At 48.4% G+C, this 24665-nt stretch overlaps 1 protein-coding gene across 1 annotated transcript; it reads left to right on the top strand.

Moving 5' to 3' along the window:
- Positions 1-6946: 6946 nt before the first annotated feature.
- On the top strand, positions 6947-9083 carry LOC120034378 (gap junction gamma-1 protein-like). The gene is made up of 2 exons (XM_038980907.1): positions 6947-7813; positions 7910-9083. Exons 1-2 carry the CDS (start codon positions 6976-6978, stop codon positions 8428-8430), a joined length of 1359 nt encoding a protein of 452 aa, XP_038836835.1. The 5' UTR covers positions 6947-6975; the 3' UTR covers positions 8431-9083.
- The last annotated feature ends 15582 nt before the right edge of the window (positions 9084-24665 follow it).

The following is a 24665-nucleotide window of genomic DNA, read 5'->3' as shown; positions in this document are numbered from 1 at the left end:
TACTACTCTACGTCTCTGAATTAGTATATGCAAGCTCCAAGCTCTTTGGTCAGAATGCAAGTATTTAACAGAGTGGAATTTCTGCCTTGCAGTTTCTCTCAGGCTCGCCTGTAAACATCAGAACTGTAAATGTAAACACGAACTACTCGAGGACGCTGTGAGTTTGTCATTTTCAACTGAAGCTGTGCACATGTGTATCTGGGTGAGTATGTTGAGGGGCAGACAGCTGTTTCTATGTGTGTATGGTTGTGAATCGTGACGGGTATGGTTGTGAATCGTGACGGGTATGGTTGTGAATCGTGACGGGTATGGTTGTGAATCGTGACGGGTATGGTTGTGAATCGTGACGGGTATGGTTGTGAATCGTGACGGGGATGGTTGCGTGCACGCTTGTACAAGCATGTGTTGAGGTTGGCAGGCTGGCTCATTCTAGTAACACAGAAAGTGATAGACATAGAATGATTGAGAAAGGGAAGGACAGGATGTGGGGGGTTGGTAGGATGGTAGGATGGTAGGGGGAGGCAGCTGGAGCCATATGCCCATGTTGGAGGCTCTCGCATGGGCAGGTGGTGGTATGACGGCCCCGGGCTGCTAGATCTTTCCATGGAGCTCCCGGCCTTTGAGTGCAGAAAGAGGCTAATCCTGACTGCAAGGCAGAGGACACTCTGGCCATCTAACATGGTGCCTTTTCTCTGTTCACAATCACTTTCTGTTACTTTTTCATAGTCACACATAAATGTATTCCACCTCTAGCTCACACATAGTTGCACGTGTGAACGCACACACACACACACACACACACACACACACACACACACACACACACACACACACACACACACACACACACACACACACACACACACACACACACACACTTTGTTCGCTTTCACTTTCGTCCTCCACATGCACAAACACACACCTACTGTACACACACATGGCACACAGATATAACACACACACACACCCTCACACCTTCCCATTCCAGAGAGACAGCATGTTAACATCCAGGGGTCTGTTACCCAGATCTTCCTTTCACGCGGTGATGACTCAATGACCGGTGTCACTCGAGATGCCCCTCTGTCACGGCTAGCGCTGACAGATAAGAGAAACACAATGCACATTCAAGAAACAGAAAACTTGATCGGGCTTACACGGCAGAAACTTCCAAAAAGACCTCGTTTATGGTTAACAGGTGTTGGAGCACTCAGAAAAACAGACATATTTATCTTTTAACGCTCAGGCTTTATTCAAACACGTATACTGACATCTGACGGATCCTCAGTGACGTCTTCCTCAGATGAAAAGATCCCCGTCTGTGTCACACTGTACTGTAAGTTACAAGTCACTTAGTGCCGTTTATTAGCCTTGGACTGGGTGATTGTACGGTATGTGTCTAAGTGTGTCTAGTGATAACAGATAGCAGAGGGATAACAGTGAGGGTTCTATAAAGACGGTGTGTATAATTTTGTCATGCAGGAGAGGAAAGGCCAGAGCCAGACAAGAGTCCAGACGGTTGAAGGACAAACTGCCTAATGGCTCTATGTGTTAATGTCAGCTCAGCTCCTCACTCTCAATATGTCCTCATGATACTTATTCATACATGTCGGGTATGAAGTGTTAGCATTGGTGCAGTACTCAATTTTCTGTTTTGGAAATATATTATTTATATATATATATATATACTACCGTTCAAAAGTTTGGGGTCACTTAGAAATATCCTTGTTTTTGAAAGAAAAGCACTTTTTTTTGTCCATTTAAAAAAAAAAACAGCAAATTGTTCAGAAATACAGTGTAGACATTGTTAATGTTGTAAATGACTATTGTAGCTGGAAATGGCTGATTTTTAATGGGATGTCTACATAGGCATACAGAGGCCCATTATCAGCAACCATACTCCTGTGTTCCAACGGCATGTTGTGTTAGCTAATCCAAGTTTATCATTTTAAAAGGCTAATTGATCATTAGAAAACCATTTTGCAATTATGTTAGCACAGCTGAAAACTGTTGATCTGATTAAGGAAGCAATTAAACTGGCCTTCTTTAGACTAGTTGAGTATCTGGAGCATCAGCATTTGTGGGTTTGATTACAGGCTCAAAATGGCCAGAAACAAAGACTTTTATGAAACTCGTCAGTCTATTCTTGTTCGGGGAAACAGAACAGAACAAACTCTCTAACCAGAGTAGAAAGAGGAGTGGGAGACCCCATTACTTAATCCTAGTAGAAATTCCTTGTCTTAGGTCAGTTAGGATCACCACTTTATTTTAAGAATGTGAAATGCCAGAATAATAGTAGAGAGAATGATTTATTTCACCTTACATTTCTTTCATCACATTCCCAGTGGGTCAGAAGTTTACATACACACAATTAGTATTTGGTAGCATTGCCTTTAAATTGTTGAACTTGGGTCAAACGTTTCAGGTAACCTTCCACAAACTTCCCACAATAGTTTGGATGAATTTTGTCCCATTCCTCCTGACAGAGCTGGTGTAACTGAGTCAGGTTTGTAGGCCTGCTTGCTCGCACACTCTTTTTCAGTTCTGCCCACAAATTTTCTATACGATTTAGGTCAGGGCTTTGTGATGGCCACTCCAATACCTTGACTTTGTTGTCCTTAAGCCATTTTGCCACAATTTTTGAAGTATGCTTGGGGTCATTGTCCATTTGGAAGACCCATTTGCAATCAAGCTTTAACTTCTTCACTGATGTCTTGAGATGTTGCTTCAATATTTCCACATAGTTTCCATCATCATGATGCCATCTATTTTGTGAAGTGCACCAGTCCCTCCTGCAGCAAAGCACCCCTACAACATGATGCTGCCACCCCCATTCTTCTCGGTTGGGATGGTGTTCTTCGGCTTGCAAGCATCCCCCTTTTTCCTCCAAACATATTGATGGTCATTATGGCCAAACAGTTCTGATTTGTTTCATCAGACCAGAGTAAATTTCTCCAAAAAGTACGATCTTTGTCCTCATATGCAGTTGCAAACCGTAGCCTGGCTTTTTTATGGCGGTTTTGGAGCGGTGGCTTCTTCCTTGCTGAGCGGCCTTTCAGGTTATCGCTATAGGACCCATTTCACTATGGATATAGACAATTTTGTACCTTTTTCCTCCAGCATCTTCACAAGGTCCTTTGCTGTTCAGGGATTGATTTGCACTTTTCGCACCAAAGTACGTTAATCTCTAGGAGACAGAACGCGTCTCCTTCCTGAGCGGTATGACGGCTGCGTGGTCCCATGGTGTGTATACTTGCGTACTATTGTTTGTACAGATGAACGTGGTACCTTCAGGCATTTGGAAATTGCTCCCAAGGATGAACCAGACTTGTGGAGGTGATTTCTTTTGATTTTTCCATGATGTCAAGCAAAGAGGCACTGAGTTTGAATGTAGGCCTTGAAATAAATCCACAGGTGCACCTCCAATTGACTCAAATGATGTCAATTAGCCTATCAGAAGCTTCTAAAGCCATGACATCATTTTCTGGAATTTTCCAAGCTGTTTGAAAGCCACAGTCAACTTAGTGTATGTAAACTTCTGACCCACTGGAATTGTGATTAAGTGAAATAATCTGTCTGTAAACAATTGTTGGAAAAATTACTTGAGTCATGCAAAAGTAGATGTCCTAACCGACTTGCCAAAACTATAGTTTGTTAAAAAGAAACATGTGGAGTGGTTGAAAAACGAATTTTAATGACTCCAATCTAAGGGAATGTAAACTTCCGACTTCAACTGTATATAAACTCAGCAAAAAAAGAAACGGACCATGTCTTTCAGGACCCTGTCTTTCAAAGATAATTCCACAGATCTTCATTGTAAAAGGGTTTAAACACTGTTTTCCATGCTTGTTCAATGAACCATAAACATTTAATGAACATACACCTGTGGACCGGTCGTTAAGACACTAAGGTCACAGTTATGCAAACTTAGGGCACTAAAGAGGCCTTTCTACTGACTCTGAAAAACACCAAAAGAAAGATACCCAGGGTCCCTGCTCATCTGCGTGAACATGCCTTAGACATGCTGCAAGGAGGCATGAGGACTGCAGATGTGACCAGGGCAATAAATTGCAATGTCTGTACTGTGAGACTCCTAAGACAGCGCTACAGGGAGACAGGACGGACAGCTGATCATCCTTGCAGTGGCAGACCATGTGTAACAACACCTACACAGGATCGGTACATCCGAACATCACACCTGCGGGACAGGTACAGGATGGCAACAACAACTGCCCGGGTTACACCAGGAACGCACAATCACTCCATTAGTGGTCAGACTGTCCACAATAGGCTGAGAGAGGCTGGACTGAGGGCTTATAGGCCTGTTGTAAGGCAGGTCCTCACCAGACATCACCGGCAACAACGTTGCCTATGGCACAAACCCACCGTCGCTGGACCAGACAGGAAGGTGCTCTTCACTGACGAGTCGCGGTTCTGTCTCACCAAGGATGATGGTCGGATTTGCGTTTATCGCCGAAGGAATGAGCGTTACACCGAGGCCTGTACTCTGGAGCGGGATCGAGGTGGAGGGTCCGTCATGGTCTGGGGCGGTGTGTCACAGCATCATCGGACTGAGCTTGTTGTCATTGCAGGCAATCTCAACGCTGTGCGTTACAGGGAAGACGTCCTCCTCCCTCATGTGGTACCCTTCCTGCAGGCTCATCCTGACATGACCCTCCAGCATGGCAATGCCACCAGCCATACTGCTCGTTCTGTGCGTGATTTCCTGCAAGACAGGAATGTCAGTGTTCTTCCATGGCCAGCAAAGAACCTGGATCTCAATCCCACTGAGCACGTCTGGGACCTGTTGGATCGGAGGGTGAGGGCAAGGGCCATTTCCCCCAGAAATGTCCGGGAACTTGCAGGTGCCTTGGTGGAAGAGTGGGGTAACATCTCACAGCAAGAACTGGCAAAGCTAGTGCAGTCCATGAGGAGGAGATGCACTGCATTACTTAATGCAGCTGGTGGCCACACCAGATACTGACTGTTACTTTTGATTTTGTCCCCCCATTTGTTCAGGGATACATTATTCCATTTCTGTTAGTCACATGTTTGTAGAACTTGTTCAGTTTATGTCTCGGTTGTTGAATCTTGTTATGTTCATACAAATATTTACACGTTAAGTTTGCTGAAAATAAACGCAGTTGACAGTGAGGACGTTTTTTGCTGAGTTGATATACTTGCAGTCTTGCTGTACTACTGTAATGTGAGACAGGTGTTAAAAACACTCCTGTTTATGTGCAGCAGATCTAGTAAACACACTTGTGGGAACGTACACCCTCGCGCACACACACACGCGCACACACAAACAAAAACACTCTAAAACAGCAGTATGCACAGCCTTCCTGACATGTACAGTACCTCTATCCCAGGCAGGCCTTTTATGGTCACAGTTATCAATACTGCACATGTTTTATAGTGAGTCCAGGAAGGCAGTTTCAAACATTCCCATCTCTAACTCTCACTCCCTTCCTGCTCCTCTCCTCTCCTCTCCTCTCCTCTCCTCTCCTCTCCTCTCCTCTCCTCTCCTCTCCTCTCCTCTCCTCTCCTCTCCTCTCCTCTCCTCTCCTCTCCTCTCACACTATTGGAGACACTAACCAGGGGTCTGAGGAGCTCCAGCACAAGGGTTGTGTGCCTATGGGCCCTGGTGAAAAGTAGTATGTAGGGAGTAGGGGGCCATTTGTGACACACCCTACAATATGTCTACTAACAGCCAACAGCCAAGCCTCCACTCCCTCCAGCATTCAGCAGACCATGCTTGGCCTCCCTCTATCTGGGCTCCCAACCTTCCTGCGAGGGGGGAGGAAGGCGCTGTGGAGCTCCTTTTTAAACCTCAGCCCAAGCTCTTATTTCATGGTTGGGTTTACCTTTCAGTTCGACTCACAATGAGCCACGCACCGTTGGAGCTTCTTAGCAGGAAGGTGTCACTCTGTGCAGAATGCAACCTGGCTCTGGACACCTGTTCCCTCACCACCCTCACCCCCCTCACACTCCCCTGGAGGCAGGCAGGGGGGTTAGGGTTCTGCTCCAGTGCCTTGGCTAATGCGGGTCTACGGTGTGACTCCGTGCTCCACTTGTTTTGGCCAGGCTGCCTGCTGGTTTAACTGGTGCAGTTGGACTGGCTGCCTGGAGCCCACGGCTAACTTACAGGCTTTATCTCTCATCCATTTTAATGTAGCACTACACACAACACCACACCACACTACACAATGCCATTTACACACCAGAACATCACCGTTAAGTCAACACAATCTGCACCTCACAGAGAGGAGCAAGAGGATTTATTCCCCGAGAGAGAGAGTGTGTGTTTGTGTGAGTGTAAAATGTGCTCTGTGATAGCTCAATTCCTATTGGGATTATTTTGGCTCCCCTCTCTGCTACATTTGAGCATCTTTTTCTTAGGTTTGATATCCTATTGTTTGGTTTGATATCCTACAGCCCCTCAAAATACCCCCATTTATTTCACTGTGCTGAAACTGTGTTGTTGGGTTGGAACGTGTATTCATTTGGGGTATACCAGAGAGTAGAATGGATCTAATGCATGTGGAGATTGCAGTCTGTCTCAATTTCACTTGTTTGGATTTAGGCTTTTCTATCTGTCTCCTCTCCTCTCCGTAATTGATCTGTGACTCCTTCTGTTGAACTTGAAGAAGCAAAGCTTCTAACTGTACTATCTCTACATTCCCTGTCAAAATCCTCTCACTCATCTGCTTTCATGATAAGAAATTGCTGGTAGACAGTACGTTATGTATAATCTCCTTTCATATTTGACTAATTCTCTCTTTCTCTCTCTCCCTCTCTCTCCCTATCTCTCATCCCTCTGTCTTCATCACTCCCTATTCTTCTCTCTCTCTCTCTCTCTCTCTCTCTCTTCATCACTCCCTCTTCATCTTGCTCTCTTTCTCTCTCTCTGTGTGTGTGTAGAGTCTGTGAGCAGTTGAGTGCGGGACCCTGTCTGCCCCACTGTCCAGCGACATAATGAGCTGGAGCTTCCTCACGCGGCTGCTGGAGGAGATCCACAACCACTCCACCTTCGTGGGGAAGCTGTGGCTCACCGTGCTTGTCGTCTTCCGCATCGTCCTCACCGCCGTCGGAGGAGAGTCCATCTACTACGACGAGCAGAGCAAGTTCGTCTGCAACTCGGGCCAGCCGGGCTGCGAGAACGTCTGCTACGACGCCTTCGCGCCGCTGTCGCACGTCCGCTTCTGGGTCTTCCAGATCATCCTGGTGGCCATGCCATCTCTCATGTACATGGGCTACGCCGTCAACAAGATCGCCCGGCTGGACAAGGGCGGGGGAGGGATGGCCACTGAGACAGGGGGAGGCGGCTACACCCATCGGAGGCCCAGGAAGATCTGCTTCGGGGCGCAGCAGCACCGGGGTATAGAGGAGGACCAGGACCAGGACCAAGAGGATGACCCTATGATCTACGAGGTGCCTGAGCCCGAGCCCCCTCGCCGGGTCGACCCGCTGGCCCCGCGGCCCAAGCCCAAGGTACGCCATGACGGGCGGCGGCGTATCCAGGGTGACGGGCTGATGCGTATTTACGTGTTGCAGCTGGTGACTCGCACGGCACTGGAGGCGGGCTTCCTGGCGGGCCAGTACCTGCTGTACGGCTTCCGCGTCATTCCCGTGTTCGTGTGCTCCTTCAAGCCCTGCCCCCACAGCGTGGACTGCTTCGTGTCGCGGCCCACGGAGAAGACCATCTTCCTGCGCATCATGTACGGCGTCACTGTGCTCTGCCTCACCCTCAACGTGTGGGAGATGCTGCACCTGGGCATCGGGACCATCTGTGACATCCTCCGCCGTCGCCGCTGCCCGCCCCAGGAGGACGAGTACCAGCTGGGGCTGCTGGGACCCAGCGTGGGGGTCTCCGTGGGGGTGCCAGTCCCGGAGCCGGGCACGGGGGGAGGGGTGGTGGGGGACGGGGGTGCTGACTACGTGGGGTACCCGTTCTCGTGGAACGCCCCGTCGGCTCCGCCGGGCTACAACATCGTGGTGAAGCCGGAGCAGATCCCCTACACGGACTTGAGCAACGCCAAGATGGCGTGCAAGCAGAACCGGGCCAACATCGCCCAGGAGGAGCAGCAGCAGTTTGGGAGCAACGAGGACAATTTCCCCACGGGAGGGGAGGCCCGCGTGGCCCTCAACAAGGACATGATCCTGCATGCCCATGACCAGCTAGAGGCAGCCATCCAGGCCTACAGCCAGCAGCACAGGGCAGAGGAACACCTGGGGGACAACCATGATGACAAGCCCCGAAGCAACATCACCCAGGCCCAGGCCCAGGCCCAGCCTCAGCCGCAGCCTCACAAGGAGCGCAAGCACCGATTCAAACACGGCAAGGGGGGCAGCAGTGGAGAAGGGAATGGGAGCAGCAGCAACAGCAGTAGCAGCAAGTCAGGGGTGGGCAAGCCTTCTGTGTGGATTTGACCCTGTACACACACAAATAGACAAACACACACACACACACTCCAGCCCTGGCCTGAGCCAGCACTGACAGAGCCCCATATCCCTGTAGAGTATGTGTCAGTGAGGGAAGGGGTGGCCCCGAAAACGCCAGGACCGGCCCTGAATGGAGGGCTGAGGTAGTGGGATGTCATGTTTTCTTTCTGTGGATATTTCAACACCATGTTGTGCCTTTAAAAATCCCACAAGCTGGAGGAGACTAGCCTACAGTAGTAGTATGTCAGTGTGGACAGGTGAGGACAGGTGTGTCAGGAGCATTAGTGATTTTGTAGCAGGCGGCAGTTTGTCTGGGCTGTCGCTGTCTAACCTAAAACACCCCGACACAACTCTTTGAAACAGTCTCTAGTGTTTCTGAACTCTTCCAATTCTGAAGCAGACACTTGTTCTCTGTTGTCTTTCTACTGTCCCGTCTTCCAGTAGCCTGATGACTCACACTAAATTATTCTGTAGTTCGCTGCACACTTTAGTCTGAGCCTGCCACCGTTGAAGTCATTTGTGGTGACGAAGGGCACATGGGGCATTGTACAAAACAAAGTCATCAGCGATTGGATCGTCTCTAACCAATCAGAGCCCATGGGCGCCGCTTTACCCACGTGTGTTCTGGCTCTGGCCCAACCCATCGGTTTCTGGACCAATCAGATGGCGTCGAATGTGTTTGCATTCGGTGAAGGGTGCTCAGATCCAGACTCATTGAGGAGAAGAAACTAACATCCGTGGGCGTGGCATAGCGTTTGGCCGGAGCAAGGATTCTGGGCAACCAGGCAAGTCTTCCAGAGGATATTGGGCTGAGAAAATTACCATATCTTTATCACCATTTCTTCTGATGCCTTTATTTATATCCCGTCCGTTTTCTTGGTGATCCTGACTTCCATTCCAGATTTCGATCAAGCTAATTTGTTGGCTGACTTTGTAATACATTGGCATCAGAATGAATGAACATCGTAATGCAATGAATGACATCGTAATACAAAGACAGTTTAAAGAATGACTTTATAATGTAATGACATCACAATACAATGACATCATAATGCAATGACTTCATAATGCAACGACTTCATAATGCAGGGATGATAATGAAAAGGTCAATCATAATGTGGATGTTCACCTTCCCTGAAGGCTATTGTGTATCTATTATCTCTCCAAGGTCACTGATGTTTAGTGTGTGCGACTTTATATTTGACCCAGGCCAAGTCTTTGAGTGCATGCATCTTCCAGGTGGAGGGACAGTTCATGGCTTGATCAGATGAAAGTGGTCAGGGATATATGGTTGATTTAGACGGAGTCTGGTGAAGAGTGCTACTCTTGTACCCAATGGAGTTCCCCTCCTTCACAATGTGTATGAGAATCAATTATTCTCACCATTAATTAATACCATTTATTGACAACTCCCTCTGTAAACCTGCAATCTTTTCACTTTATTTTCTCTGTGTTTCTCCGTCTCTAGTTCTCTCCAGTTTGGACCTGTGTAAGGTTTTGTCAGTACTGGGTTGGCATTTTATCTGTCTGGTTATTGAGTGCCCCCTGGTGGTACAGCTTTTAAACTAAGGATTTATCATCCCCTTGGTACAATATGGCTTACTTTAAGTTGTTATCTTACTAGTACTTACTAATGTCGAGTTACCAATGATCACCCAGCATTCCAAACACCTGAAGTTAGTCTCTCCAGTTACACAGTAGCCTACTGTTTCCTTTTCAACCTCTTCCTTACAAGAGTCTTCCGTACAGTGTTCTATATGAGACCAACAAAGCTGGAACCCCCCCCCCCCCAGCTCTCTAAGCTAGCTGTGTTGATGATCTGCCTCTCTGTTCTCCTCTGTCCGAAGTATTTCTCTGAACTGCCATATGGTGTACGTCCTAAATAGCACCCTATTCCCTATGGGCCCTGGTCAAAAGTACTGGAATATATAGGGAATAGGGTGCCATTTGGGATGAAGCTATAGAGACCACACACTGTTCGTGTGATGAAGGCAGCGTCACTGCCATTGCCAAGACAACGTTAGGCTACTATGCAGCCAGGTTGTGATGTAGCTTTGCCAAGGAATACTGTGGCCATGCTACCTGAATCACAAAGGAGAAGAACATGTGTATGACCAATCCTTTGTATTTTTTGTAAAAGTTGCTATTTTTTCAAATTATGTCTGTGTGTTTTGGTGTGTTTTGGGAGGTCTAATGTAGCAGAGGGGAAATTGGTTTCCTTTTTCTTTTCTTTTTTGACCAGTTGTGTTTTTCAAACTTTTTTTTCTTCAATAAAGATTTTTAAAATAAACAATAAAGATTGTATTTACAGATATCTTCTAGAATTGGTTCTTTTATTGCCTTCAAATTGTAAAGATAATATATTTTTTATAGGTACAGTAGTTGTGTATCATGTTGTTGATGTGTAAAATAAAAAATGCAATTGCCAAATGTATCCTTGTATGGAAATAGAGTCGTATTTGCAATGTAGCAAACTTCTGGGCCCATATTCAGAAATCATCTCAGGGTAGGAGTGCTGATCTAAGATCAGTTTGGCCTTTTAAATTGTAATTACACTCAGTGTACAACACATTATGAACACCTGCTCTTTCCATGACATAGACTGACCAGCTGAATCCAGGTGAAAGTTGTGACCCATTATTCATCCCACTTGCTAAATCCACTTCAATCAGTGTAAATGAAGGGGATGAGACTGGGTAAAGAAGGAGTTTTAAGCCTTGAGACAATTGAGACATGGATTGTGTATGTGTGCCATTCAGAGAGTGAATGGGCAAGATAAAATATTTAAGCGCCTTTGAACGGGGTATGGTAGTAGGTGACAGGTGCACCGGTTTGTGTCGAGAACAGCAGCGATTTTGAGATTTTCACGCTCAACAGTTTCCCGTGTGTATCAAGAATGGTCCACCACCCAAAGCACATACAGTCAACTTGACAGAACTGTGGGAAGCATTGGAGTCAACATGGGTCAGCATCCCTGTGGAACGCTTTCGACACCTTGAAGAGTCCATGCCCTGATGAATAGTGGCTGTTATGAGGGCAAAAGGGGGGGTGAAGGTATTCTTAATGTTTTGTACACTGAAGATCAGCATTACTACTTTGTGAAAATGGAGCCCTGAACTGTATCTTATTAAAAAGTTGTGAGTAGTGCTGACCAGCTGTGTGTGTAGGAACATGACAGGTTTTGCGAATGGGGGAGAAACTGCCAAATCTTCCTTGGCTCTGCTCGACAGTAACTTTTCCCAATTTTAGTACTAATAATCCTGCTCTTTCTGTCCTAGTTGTAGTGTTTGTTTATTGTGGGTAGACCTTTCTCCTGATAGGCCTCTCTTAAATCTCACTAGCCTATGTAAACTAACAGTACTTCATAACCGATAGTAACCAATTAAAATGAGAAGAAAAAAAAGCACTCCTTGTAAGTAATAATCCTATATTCTATTGCACATGTTCAGTGCCACGTGTCCATGGTGATAAGGCAGGCATAAATGACAGGAAGTAGTCCGTCCAGTCAGCTTCTCCTCTGGCACTGATTGGCTGATTGGTATGGATGCCAGGTAACCACTCACTCTGCTCTGATCCCAGCAAGCCGCAGGTGAGTTATATCAACCGCCCAATGAAATCGAATCACATTTTATTGGTCGCATACACATATTTTGCAGATGTTAACGCAGGTGGAGCAAAATGCTTATTTTTCTAGCTCCAACAGTCTAGTAATACCTGACAATACAAAATAATGCACACAAATCCTTCAAAAAATTAAGAAAATAATTAAGAAATATCAGAACGATCAATGTGACACTCAGGAATATAAATATATATGTGTATAGACATTATGGACACTATATGAATAGAATCGGTGTGTACAGCAGTAGTTCAAGTTGAAGTCGGAAGTTTACATACACCTTAGCCAAATACATTTAAACTCAGTTTTTCACAATTCTTGACATTTAATCCAAGTAAAAATTCCCGGTCTTATCTCAGTTAGGATCACCACTTTATTTTAAGAATGTGAAATGTCAGAATAATAGTATGGAGAATGATATATTTCAGCTTTTATTTCTTTCATTATATTCCCAGTGGGTCAGAAGTTTACATACACTCAATTAGTATTTGGTAGCATTGCCTTTAAATTGTTTAACTTGTGTCAAATGTTTTGGGTTGCCTTCCACAAGCTTCCTACAATAAGTTGGGTGAATTTTGGCCCATTCCTCCTGAAAGAGCTGGTGTAACTGAGTCAGGTTTGTAGGCCTCTTTGCTCGCACACGCTTTTTCAGTTCTGCCCACAAATTTTCTATAGGATTTAGGTCAGGGCTTTGTGATGGCCAATCCAATACCTTGACTTTGTTGTCCTTAAGCCATTTTGCCACAACTTTGAAAGTATGCTTGGGGTCATTGTCCATTTGGAAGACCCATTTGCGACCAAGCTTTAACTTCCTGACTGATGTCTTGAAATTTTGCTTCATTATATCCACCAAATTTCCCCCCCTCATGATGCCATCTATTTTATGAAGGGCACCAGTCCCTCCTGCAGCAAAGCACCCCCACAACATGATGTTGCCACCCCCGTGCTTCACGGTTGGGATGGTATTCTTCGGCTTGCAAGCCTCCTCCTTTTTCCTCCAAACATAACGATGGTCATTATGGCCAAACAGTTCTTTTTTGTTTCATCAGACCAGAGGACATTTCTCCAAAAAGTACGATCTTTGTCTCCATGTGCAGTTGCGAACCGTAGTCTGGCTTTTTATGGTGGTTTTGGAGCAGTGGCTTCTTCCTTGCTGAGCGGCCTTTCAGGTTATGTCGATATAGGAGCCGTTTTACTGTGGATATAGATACTTTTGTACCTGTTTACTCTAGCATCTTCACAAGGTCCTTTGCTGTTGTTCTGGGATTGATTTGCACTTTTTGCACCAAAGTACATTCATCTCTAGGAGACAGAACGCATCTCCTTACTGAGCGGTATGACGGCTGCGTGGTCCCATGGTGTTTATACTTGCGTACTATTGTTTGTACAGATGAACGTGGTACCTTCAGGCGTTTGGTAATTGCTCAGTACAGTCTGGGGTGCCTTATGGCTCCAAGATGGGGCCTGTGAGGTTTGGATTTGTGTGCATGTGTACGCTCAAGCAGGGGCGGACTGGCCATCTAGCATTTCAGGCAAATGCCAGATGAGCTGGTCCATTTTTAGCCCAGTGGGCCTATCTAACTTTTGTGCAAAATGATCATTATCTGGCTAATAATGGGGGCCTCAAGGAAAGAAATGGGCCGATGTGGGGGCCTCAAGGAAAGAAATGGGCCAGTGAGGGGTCCTAAAGGAAAAAAACTGTCTGGTGTGTTATACAGTGGCTTTGGAAAGTATTCATACCCCTTGACTTAACACATTTTGTTTTGATACAGCCTGAATTCAAAATGGGTTAAATATTTATTTGTTTTTAGAAAGTATTCACACCCCTGAGTGAATACATGTTAACATCACATTTGGCAGTGTAACGGCTTTCTTCCTGGGATGAATGAGAGGACCAAAATGCAGCGCAGTTAGTGTTCAACATGTTTAATCAGCAGACAAACGGTGAACATTAACCCATAACAAAATAACAAACGTGAAAGCCGAGACAGTCCTATCTGGTGCAGAACACAAACACAGAGACAGGAAACAACCACCCACAATCCCCAACACAAAACAAGCCACCTTTATATGATTCTCAATCAGGGACAACGATTGACAGCTGTCTCTGATTGAGAACCATATTAGGCTGAACACAGAAACAGACGAACTAGACACACAACATAGAATTCCCACCCAGCTCACGTCCTGACCAACACTAAACAAGCAAAACACATAAGAACTCTGGTCAGGACGTTACAGTACCCCCCCCCCCCCCCTGAGGTGCGGACTCCGAACGCACCCCTAAAACTCAAGGGGAGGGTCTGGGTGGGCATCTGTCCGCGGTGGCGGCTCCGGCGGTGGACGAGGACACCACTCCACCACTGTCTTTGTCCCCCTCCTTAGCGTCCTTTGAGTGGCGACCCTCGCCCACGACCTTGGCCTAAGAATCCTCCCCAAGGCCCCCACATGATTTAGGAGGTAGCTCAGGACAGAGAGGTAGCTCAGGACAGAGAGGTAGCTCAGGACAGAGAGGTAGCTCGGGACAGAGAGGTAGCTCGGGACAGAGAGGTAGCTCGGGACAGAGGGGCAACTCGGGACAGAGAGGCAGCTCCGGACTGAATGGCAGCTCCGGACTGAGTGGCAGCTCCGGACTGAGTGGCAGCTCATGACTGTAGGGCAGCTCATGACTGTAGGGCAGCTCATGACTGGAGGGCGGCTCATGACTGTAGGGCGGCTCATGACTGGAAGGCGGCTCATGACTGGAAGGCGGCTCATGACTGGAAGGCGGCTCATGACTGGAGGGCGGCTCATGACTGGAGGGCGGCTCATGACTGGAGGGCGGCTCTGGCAGCTCCTGACTGGCTGGCGGCTCTGGCAGCTCCTGACTGGCTGGCGGCTCTGGCAGCTCCTGACTGGCTGGCGGCTCTGGCAGCTCCTGACTGGCTGGCGGCTCTGGCAGCTCCTGACTGGCTGGCGGCTCTGGCAGCTCCTGACTGGCTGACAGCTCTAATGGCTCGGGACAGACGGATGGCTCTAATGGCTCGGGACAGACGGATGGCTCTAATGGCTCGGGACAGACGGATGGCTCTAATGGCGCTGGGCAGACGGATGGCTCAGATGGCGCTGGGCAGACGGATGGCTCAGATGGCGCTGGGCAGACGGATGGCTCAGATGGCGCTAGGCAGACGGATGGCTCAGATGGCGCTGGGCAGACGGATGGCTCAGATGGCGCTGGGCAGACAGATGGCTCAGATGGCGCTGGGCAGACAGATGGCTCAGATGGCGCTGGGCAGACGGATGGCTCAGATGGCGCTGGGCAGACGGATGGCTCAGATGGCGCTGGGCAGACGGATGGCTCAGATGGCGCTGGGCAGACAGATGGCTCAGATGGCGCTGGGCAGACAGATGGCTCAGATGGCGCTGGGCAGACAGATGGCTCAGACGGCGCTGGGCAGACGGATGGCTCAGACGGCGCTGGGCAGACGGATGGCTCAAACGGCGCTGGGCAGACGGATGGCTCAAACGGCGCTGGGCAGACGGATGGCTCAGATGGCGCTGGGCAGACGGATGGCTCAGATGGCGCTGGGCAGACGGATGGCTCAGATGGCGCTGGGCAGACGGATGGCTCAGATGGCGCTGGGCAGACGGATGGCTCAGATGGCGCTGGGCAGACGGATGGCTCAGATGGCGCTGGGCAGACAGATGGCTCAGATGGCGCTGGGCAGACAGATGGCTCAGATGGCGCTGGGCAGACGGATGGCTCAGACGGCGCTGGGCAGACAGATGGCTCAAACGGCGCTGGGCAGACGGATGGCTCAGACGGCGCTGGGCAGACGAGCAGTGCAGGCGGCGTTGGGCAGGCAGGCAGTACAGACGGTGCTGGGCAGACGAGCAGTGCAGGCGGCGTTGGGCAGACGGCCGACTCTGACCTGCTGAGGCGCACAGTAGGCCTGGTGTGTGGTGCCGGAACTGGTGGTACCGGACTGGAGACACGCACCTTAAGGCTAGTGCGGGGAACAGGAACAGGGCACACTGGACTCTCGAGGCGCACTATAGGCCTGGTGCGTGGTACCGGAACTGGTGGTACCGGGCTGAGGGCACGCACCTCAGGGCGAGTGCGGGGAGAAGGAACAGTGCGTACAGGGCTCTGGAGACGCACAGGAGGCTTGGTGCGTGGTGCCGGAACTGGAGGCACTGGGCTGGAGACACGCAACACAGGGAGAGTGCGTGGAGGAGGAACAGGGCTCTGGAGACGCACTGGAAGCCTGGTGCGTGGTGTAGGCACTGGTGGTACTGGGCTGTGGCGGGAAGGTGGCGCCGGATATACCGGACCGTGAAAGAGTACACGAGCACCGAGCCTGCCCAACCTTACCTGGTTAAATGGTCCCCGTAGCCCTGCCAGTGCGGCGAGGTGGAATAGCCCGCACTGGGCTATGCTGGTGGACCGGGGACACCATTTGTAAGGCTGGTGCCATGTACACCGGCCCGAGGAGACCTACTGGAGGCCAGATATGTTGAGCCGGCTTCATGGCACTTGGCTCAATGCTCACTCTAGCCCGGCTAGTGCGGGGAGGTGGAATAACCCGCACCGGGCTAAGCACACGTACAGGAGACTCCGTGCGCTCTTCCGCACAACACGGTGTCTGCCCGTACTCTCGCTCTCCACGGTAAGCCCGGGAAGTTGGCACAGGTCTCCTACCTGACTTCGCCACACTCCCCTTTAGCCCCCCCCCCCCCCCCCAATAATTTTTTGGGTGAGCCTCTCGGGCTTCCAGCCGCTCTGCCTTGCTAGTGCCTCATAATGCCGCCTCTCCGCTTTTGATGCCTCCAGCTCCGCTTTGGGGCGGCGACACTCCTCTGGCTCTGCCCAGGGTCCTTCTCCGTCTAGAATCTCCTCCCATGTCCATTCCTCCTTGTACCACTGCTGCTGTCGCTGCTGCCTGTTTCCACGCTGCTTGGTCCGGGTTTGGTGGGTGGTTCTGTAACGGCTTTCTTCCTGGGATGAATGAGAGGACCAAAATGCAGCGCAGTTAGTGTTCAACATGTTTAATCAGCAGTCAAACGGTGAACATTAACCCATAACAAAATAACAAACGTGAAAGCCGAGACAGTCCTATCTGGTGCAGAACACAAACACAGAGACAGGAAACAACCACCCACAATCCCCAACACAAAACAAGCCACCTTTATATGATTCTCAATCAGGGACAACGATTGACAGCTGTCTCTGATTGAGAACCATATTAGGCTGAACACAGAAACAGACGAACTAGACACACAACATAGAATTCCCACCCAGCTCACATCCTGACCAACACTAAACAAGCAAAACACATAAGAACTCTGGTCAGGACGTTACAGGCAGTGATTACAGCAGTGAGTCTTTCTGGGTAAAACTAAGAGCTTTGCACACCTGGATTGTACAATATTTGCACATTATTATTTAAAAAATTCTTCAAGCTCTGTCAAGTTGGTTGTTGATCATTGCTAGACACCCATTTTCAAGTCTTGCTATACATTTTCAAGCCGATTTAAGTCAAAACTGTAACTAGGCCACTCAGGAACATTCAATGTTGTCTTGGTAAGCAACTCTTGTGTTTTAGGTAATTGTCCTGCTGAAAGGTGAATTTGTCTCCCCGTGTCTGTTGGAAAGCAGACTGAACCAGGTTTTCCTCTAGGATTTTGCCTGTGCTTAGCTATATTCCGTTTATTTTTATCCTAAAAAAAAACTCCCCAGTCCTTGCTGATGACAAGCATACCAAGAACATGATGCAGCCACCACCATACTTGAAAATATGAAGAGTGGTACTCAGTGATGTGTTGTGTTGGATTTGCCCCAAACATAACATTTTGTATTCAGGACATAAAGTTAATTTATTTGCCACATTTTTTGCAGTTTTACTTTTACTTTGCCTTATTGCAAACAAGATACATATTTAGGAATATGTTTTATTCTGTATTGTCACGATCGTCTATGGGTGAGAGAGAGGACCAAGGCACAGCGTGTGCAAAATACATATTCTTATATTTAGAAGAGGGAAAAACACGAAACGAACACTATACACAAACTAACAAAATAACAAACTGACGACCGTGAAGCTATAATTACAAATAGTGCTGACACAAACACTACACATAGACAATCACCCACAAACACCTAAAGCCTATGGCTGCCTTAAATATGGCTCCCAATCAGAGACAACAATAAACAGCTGTCTCTGATTGAGAACCAAATCAGGCAACCATAGACTTTCCTAAACACCTACACTGAACACAACCCCATACATACTAAAAACCCCTTAAACAATACACACACCCTAAACTAGACAAAACACACAAAGACAACCCACCCCAACTCACGCCCTGACCAACTAAATAAATAAAAGAAAAAGGAACAATAGGTCAGGAACGTGACATAACCCCCCCCCTTAAGGTGCGAACTCCGGGCGCACCAGCATAAAGTCTAGGGGAGGGTCTGGGTGGGCGTCTGTCCACGGTGGCCGCTCTGGCGCTGGTCGTGGTCCCCACCCCACCATAGTCACTACCCGCTTTCGTAGCCTCCTCCAAATGGCCACCCTCCAAATTAACCCCACTGGATTAAGGGGCAGCACCGGACTAAGGGGCAGCACCGGACTAAGGGGCAGCACCGGACTGAGGGGCAGCACCGGACTGAGGGGCAGCACCGGACTGAGGGGCAGCACCGGACTGAGGGGCAGCACCGGACTGAGGGGCAGCACCGGACTGAGGGGCAGCACCGGACTGGATGGCGGATCCTGGCTGGTTGGCTCTGGCGGATCCTGGCTGGACGGCTCTGGCGGATCCTGGCTGGACGGCTCTGGCGGATCCTGGCTGGACGGCTCTGGCGGATCCTGGCTGGACGGCTCTGGCGGATCCTGGCTGGACGGCTCTGGCGGATCCTGGCTGGACGGCTCTGGCGGATCCTGGCTGGACGGCTCTGGCGGATCCTGGCTGGACGGCTCATGACTGGCTGACGGATCTGGCTGCTCATGGCTGGCTGACGGATCTGGCTGCTCATGGCTGGCTGACGGATCTGGCTGCTCATGGCTGGCTGACGGATCTGGCTGCTCATGGCTGGCTGACGGATCTGGCTGCTCATGGCTGGCTGACGGATCTGGCTGCTCATGGCTGGCGGACGGATCTGGCTGATCCTGTCTGGCGGAAGGCTCTGGCTGATCCTGTCTGGCGGAAGGCTCTGGCTGATCCTGTCTGGCGGAAGGCTCTGGCTGATCCTGTCTGGCGGAAGGCTCTGGCTGATCCTGTCTGGCGGAAGGCTCTGGCTGATCCTGTCTGGCGGAAGGCTCTGGCTGATCCTGTCTGGCGGAAGGCTCTGGCTGATCCTGTCTGGCGGAAGGCTCTGGCTGATCCTGTCTGGCGGAAGGCTCTGGCTGATCCTGTCTGGCGGAAGGCTTTGGCTGCTCCTGTCTGGCGGAAGGCTCTAGCGGCTCCTGTCTGGCGGAAGGCTCTAGCGGCTCCTGTCTGGCGGACGGCTCTGAAGGCTCATGGCAGACGGGCGGCTTTGCAGGCTCATGGCAGACGGGCGGCTTTGAAGGCTCAGTACAGAAGGGCAGTTCATGCGGTGCTTGGCAGACGGACAGTTCAGACGCCGCTGGGCAGACGGGCAGTTCAGGCGCCGCTGGGCAGACGGGCAGTTCAGGCGCCGCTGGGCAGACGGGCAGTTCAGGCGCCGCTGGGCAGACGGGCAGTTCAGGCGCCGCTGGGCAGACGGGCAGTTCAGGCACCGCTGGGCAGACGGCAGAATCTGGCCGGCTGAGACGCACTGTAGGCCTGGTGCGTGGCGCCGGAACTGGAGGCACCGGGCTAAGGACACGCACCTTCAGGCTAGTGCGGGGAGCAGCAACAGGGCACACTGAGTTCTCGAGGCGCACTATAGGCCTGGTGCGTGGTACCGGCACTAGTGGTACCGGGCTGAGGGCACGCACCTCAGGGCGAGTGCGGGGAGAAGGAACAGTGCGTACAGGACTCTGGAGCCACACAGGAGGCTTGATGCGTGGTGCCGGAACTGGAGGCACTGGACTGGAGACACGCACCACAGGAAGAGTGCGTGGAGGAGGAACAGGGCTCTGGATACACACTGGAAGCCTGGTGCGTGGTGTAGGCACTGGTGGTACTGGGCTGGAGCGGGGAGGTGGCGCCGGAAATACCGGACCGTGCAGGCGTACTGGCTCCCTTGAGCACTGAACCTGCCCAACCTTACCTGGTTGTATGCTCCCCGTCGCCCGACCAGTGCGGGGAGGTGGAATAACCCGCACCGGGCTATGTAGGCGAACCGGGGACACCATGCGTAAGGCTGGTGCCATGTAAGCCGGCCCGAGGAGACGCACTGGTGGCCAGATATGTAGAGCCGGCTTCATGGCACTTGGCTCAATGCTCAATCTAGCCCTACCAGTGCGGGGAGGTGGAATAACCTGCACCGGGCTATGAACACGTACAGGAGACACCATGCGCTCTACTGCGTAACACGGTGTCTGCCCGTACTCTCGCTCTCCATGGTAAGTACAGGGAGTAGGCGCAGGTCTCCTACCTGACTTCGCCACTCTCCCTTTTTGCCCCCCCCCAAGAAATTTTTGGGGTTTACTTTCGGGCTTCCGTGCTAGCCGCGTACCTTCATACCCCCGGTTCCTCTCTCCGGTTGCCTCCGCTCTCCTCGCTGCCTCCAGCTGTTCCCATGGGAGGCGATCCTTTCCAGCCAGGATCTCCTCCCATGTGTAACAACCCTTGCCGTCCAAGACGTCTTCCCATGTCCATAAATCCTGTGTAGGTGGGTCCTGTTGCCGCTTGACACGCCGCTTGGTCCGATTCTGGTGGGTAATTCTGTCACGATCGTCTATGGGTGAGAGAGAGGACCAAGGCGCAGCGTGTGCAAAATACATCTTCTTTTATTTAGAAGAGGGAAAAACACGAAACGAACACTATACACAAACTAACAAAATAACGACCGTGACGCTATAATTACAAATAGTGCTGACACAAACACTACACATAGACAATTACCCACAAACACCTAAAGCCTATGGCTGCCTTAAATATGGCTCCCAATCAGAGACAACAATAAACAGCTGTCTCTGATTGAGAACCAAATCAGGCAACCATAGACTTTCCTAAACACCTACACTGAACACAACCCCATACATACTAAAAACCCCTTAAACAATACACACACCCTAAACTAGACAAAACACACAAAGACAACCCACCCCAACTCACGCCCTGACCAACTAAATAAATAAAAGAAAAAGGAACAATAGGTCAGGAACGTGACATGTATAGGCTCTGTCATTTAGGTTAGTATTGTGGAGTAACTACAATGTTGTTGATCTATCCTCAGTTCACAGCCATCACAGCCATTAAACTCTGTAACTGTTTTAAAGTCACCATTGGCCTCATGTTGAAATCCCTGAGTGGTTTCCTTCCTCTCTGGCGACTGAGTTAGGAAGGACGCCTGTATCTTTGTAGTGACAGGGTGTATTGATACACCATCCAAAGTGTAATTATTAATTATCATCATCCTCAAAAGGATATTCAATGTCTGATTTTTTTTTCTACCCATTTGCGGTGCATTGGAAAACCTCCCTGGTTGAATCTGTGTTTGAAATTCAGATAATTGTATGTGTGGGGTACAGAGATGTGGAAGTCACTCAAAAATCATGTTAAACACTATTATTGCACACAGAGTCCATGCAACATATTATGTGACTTGTTATGCACATTTTTCCTTCTGAATTTACTTTGTCTTTTCATAACAAAAACATACTTATTGACTCAAGAGATTTCAGCTTTTCATTTGTATTAAATTTGTAACAATGTCTAAAAAATATAATTGCACTTTGACATTATGGTGTATTGTGTGTAGGCCAGTGACACAAACTATCAATTTATATTTCTAAATGTCATCCATTTTAAATTCAGGCTGTAACAGAATAACATTTGTAAAAAGTCAAGGGGTATGAATACTTTCTGAAGGCACTGTAAATGCCAGGGCTGATTTCTGGTCCTAGTCCGCCCCTGCGTGCTTGTGTGTGTGTGTGTGTGCAAGTGGATTTGGGCACTCTTCCAGACTCTGTGTCAACATTGTCCCAACATGGTCCCATGGTGCTTGGTGAGTGGAGTTGGAACTAGGAGGCGAGGGTATTCAGCAGAAGTGCAGATGTGACACATCGCTTTCCCAGCACTTTTCATTCCAGCAGGAGACATAATGGCTTGTGATTGGCCTTGTAGGCTGTTTGTCTAACTGTATGGGAGCTGGCGGTTTTACATTAGACAGATACTTTTCTCAGACGTCACATTATGTTGATGTCAGGCCCGGTATATAAACTGGAAAAAAAAGGTCTCCAGTTAGACTGAATCAAAATGACATTTTGTCAACTGTGTCTACTCATCAGGAGGCCACATTCTCTTCCTTAAGCATGTGTCTGTTGATGTCTATTTAGTGAAACACTTTATGTACACGCAGGGATCTATTTGTCTGATGATGGGTCGTCTGTTAGAGGTCCTCTATCCTTGTCAAAGTCACCTTTTGGGGATTTCATCAGAAACCAACAGTAGAAAAGCACTGTTTCATAAATAACACATTTGTGTTTTTCTAGCCTTTTGTGAAGGATGTTTCTGAGAGTTCCAGTCTGGTATCCCCGTCAATGTACTGCGTGTCTCCCTGATGCCTGTCTCTTCAGTATAGAAGCACCATATCACCAGAACAAGACAAGACTGACATGGACTCTTGGGATGTTGTTGTGTATTGTCCTCTTACTCTCACAGTCGGGGTCCCGTTTGATTTTGATTGGTGGAGGGCAGGGGGCTGTACGGTCCTATCAGAAGGATTACAGTCATAAAGGCTGATGCTGTGTCACTATTCCAGGGACCCGTGCAGCAGACGGGTCAGATATGTCACTTCTTCTCATGTCAGCTGTGTCATATTTGTTTGGAAATTGTGAATTTGGTGACAGTTGAGTCTCAGGTTGGTATGAGGACATTTCGATCCTTCAGGGAAGCCTTGATTGACTGTCAGAGAGGTGCCCCACTGGTATAAAGCCAATAGAGGGGATTTCCTATTTGCAATCATACAGAAATGCACTTTTCATTCCATCTATGATCTGATATAAGTAGAATCTCAGAAAACTTCACCACAATTCTAAGAACATAACCTGTTATGGCTGCAAGGGAAAGTATTGAGTAGCCAGATAAAAGATGCCCATTTCAAACGGCCTCGTACTCAATTCTTGCTCGTACAATATGCATATTATTATTACTATTGGATAGAAAACACTCTCTAGTTTCTAAAACCGTTTGAATTATTTCTCTGAGTGAAACAGAACTCATTATGCAGCACTTTTCCTGACCAGGAAGTGGAATGTCAGAAATATATGCTCTGTTCAACTTCATGCCTATACATGGTCATGACACGTAAGAGTCTACGTACACTTCTTACGCCTTCCTCTGGGTGTCAAGAGGATGTGAGAGAAGAAATTTTGTGTTTATCTTGGTCTGAGGTGGAATAAAAGCTATTTCTTTGACGTGACCGTCCACTTCCGGTACTCTGAAGCGCGCGACTTGGACATGGATATGCGTTCTGTTTTGCTCCCGTTATGGACGACTAACATCTCCGTCTTAGATTTTATTTGATACATGTCACCATATCATCGTAACGTATGTTTTTTCAATATAGTTTCATCAGATTATTGACATTTTTTCGGGAGTTTTGCCGTGTTCCGTTCTCTTCCGTTTGTTTACATGGAGAGATCCGTGCAACCCGGCTAGCACGCTTGCTAAATGGAGAGAGAAAGTTGCCATTCTGAATCCAAACAACGACTCATCTGGACAAAGGACACCTTGTTCAACATTCTGATGAAAGATCAGCAAAAGTAAGACCCAATTTATGATGTTATTTCATATATCTGTCGTGCATGTGAACTGGTCGTGGGCGCCCAAGTGTTTCTGGCTATTGTGGCTACGCTAATATAGCGCTACATTTTGTTTTCGCTGTAAAACACTTAATAAATCGGAAATATTGTCTGGCATCACAAGATGCCTGTCTTTCATTTACTGTACACTATGTATTTTTCAGAAATGTTTTATGATGAGTAATTAGGTATTTGACGTTGGTGTCTGTAAATATTATGGCTGCTTTCGGTGCAATTTCTGATTGTAGCTGCAATGTAAACTATGATTTATACCTGAAATATGCACATTTTTCGAAAAAAAACATATGCTATACAATAAATATGTTATCAGACTGTCATCTGATGAGGTTGTTTCTTGGTTAGTGGCTATTTATTTCTTTATTTGGCCGAATTTGTGATAGCTAGTGATGGAGTAAGAAACTGATGGAGTAAGAATAGTGGTGTCTTTTGCTAACGTGGTTAGCTAATAGATTTACATATTGTGTCTTCCCTGTAAAACATTTTAAAAATCGGACATGTTGGCTTGATTCACAAGATGTGCACCTTTCATCTGGTGTCTTGGACTTGTTAATGTGTGAAAGTTAAATATTTAAAAAAAATATCTTTTGAATTTCGCGCCCTGCACTTGAGCTGGATGTTGTCATAAGTGTACCGGTGTCGGGCTGCAGCCCAAACAGGTTTTAAAC

This window comes from Salvelinus namaycush, chromosome 41, assembly GCF_016432855.1.
Source record: "Salvelinus namaycush isolate Seneca chromosome 41, SaNama_1.0, whole genome shotgun sequence".
NCBI classification, from domain to species: domain Eukaryota; kingdom Metazoa; phylum Chordata; class Actinopteri; order Salmoniformes; family Salmonidae; genus Salvelinus; species Salvelinus namaycush.
This window is presented reverse-complemented; position numbering and strand designations above follow the sequence as displayed.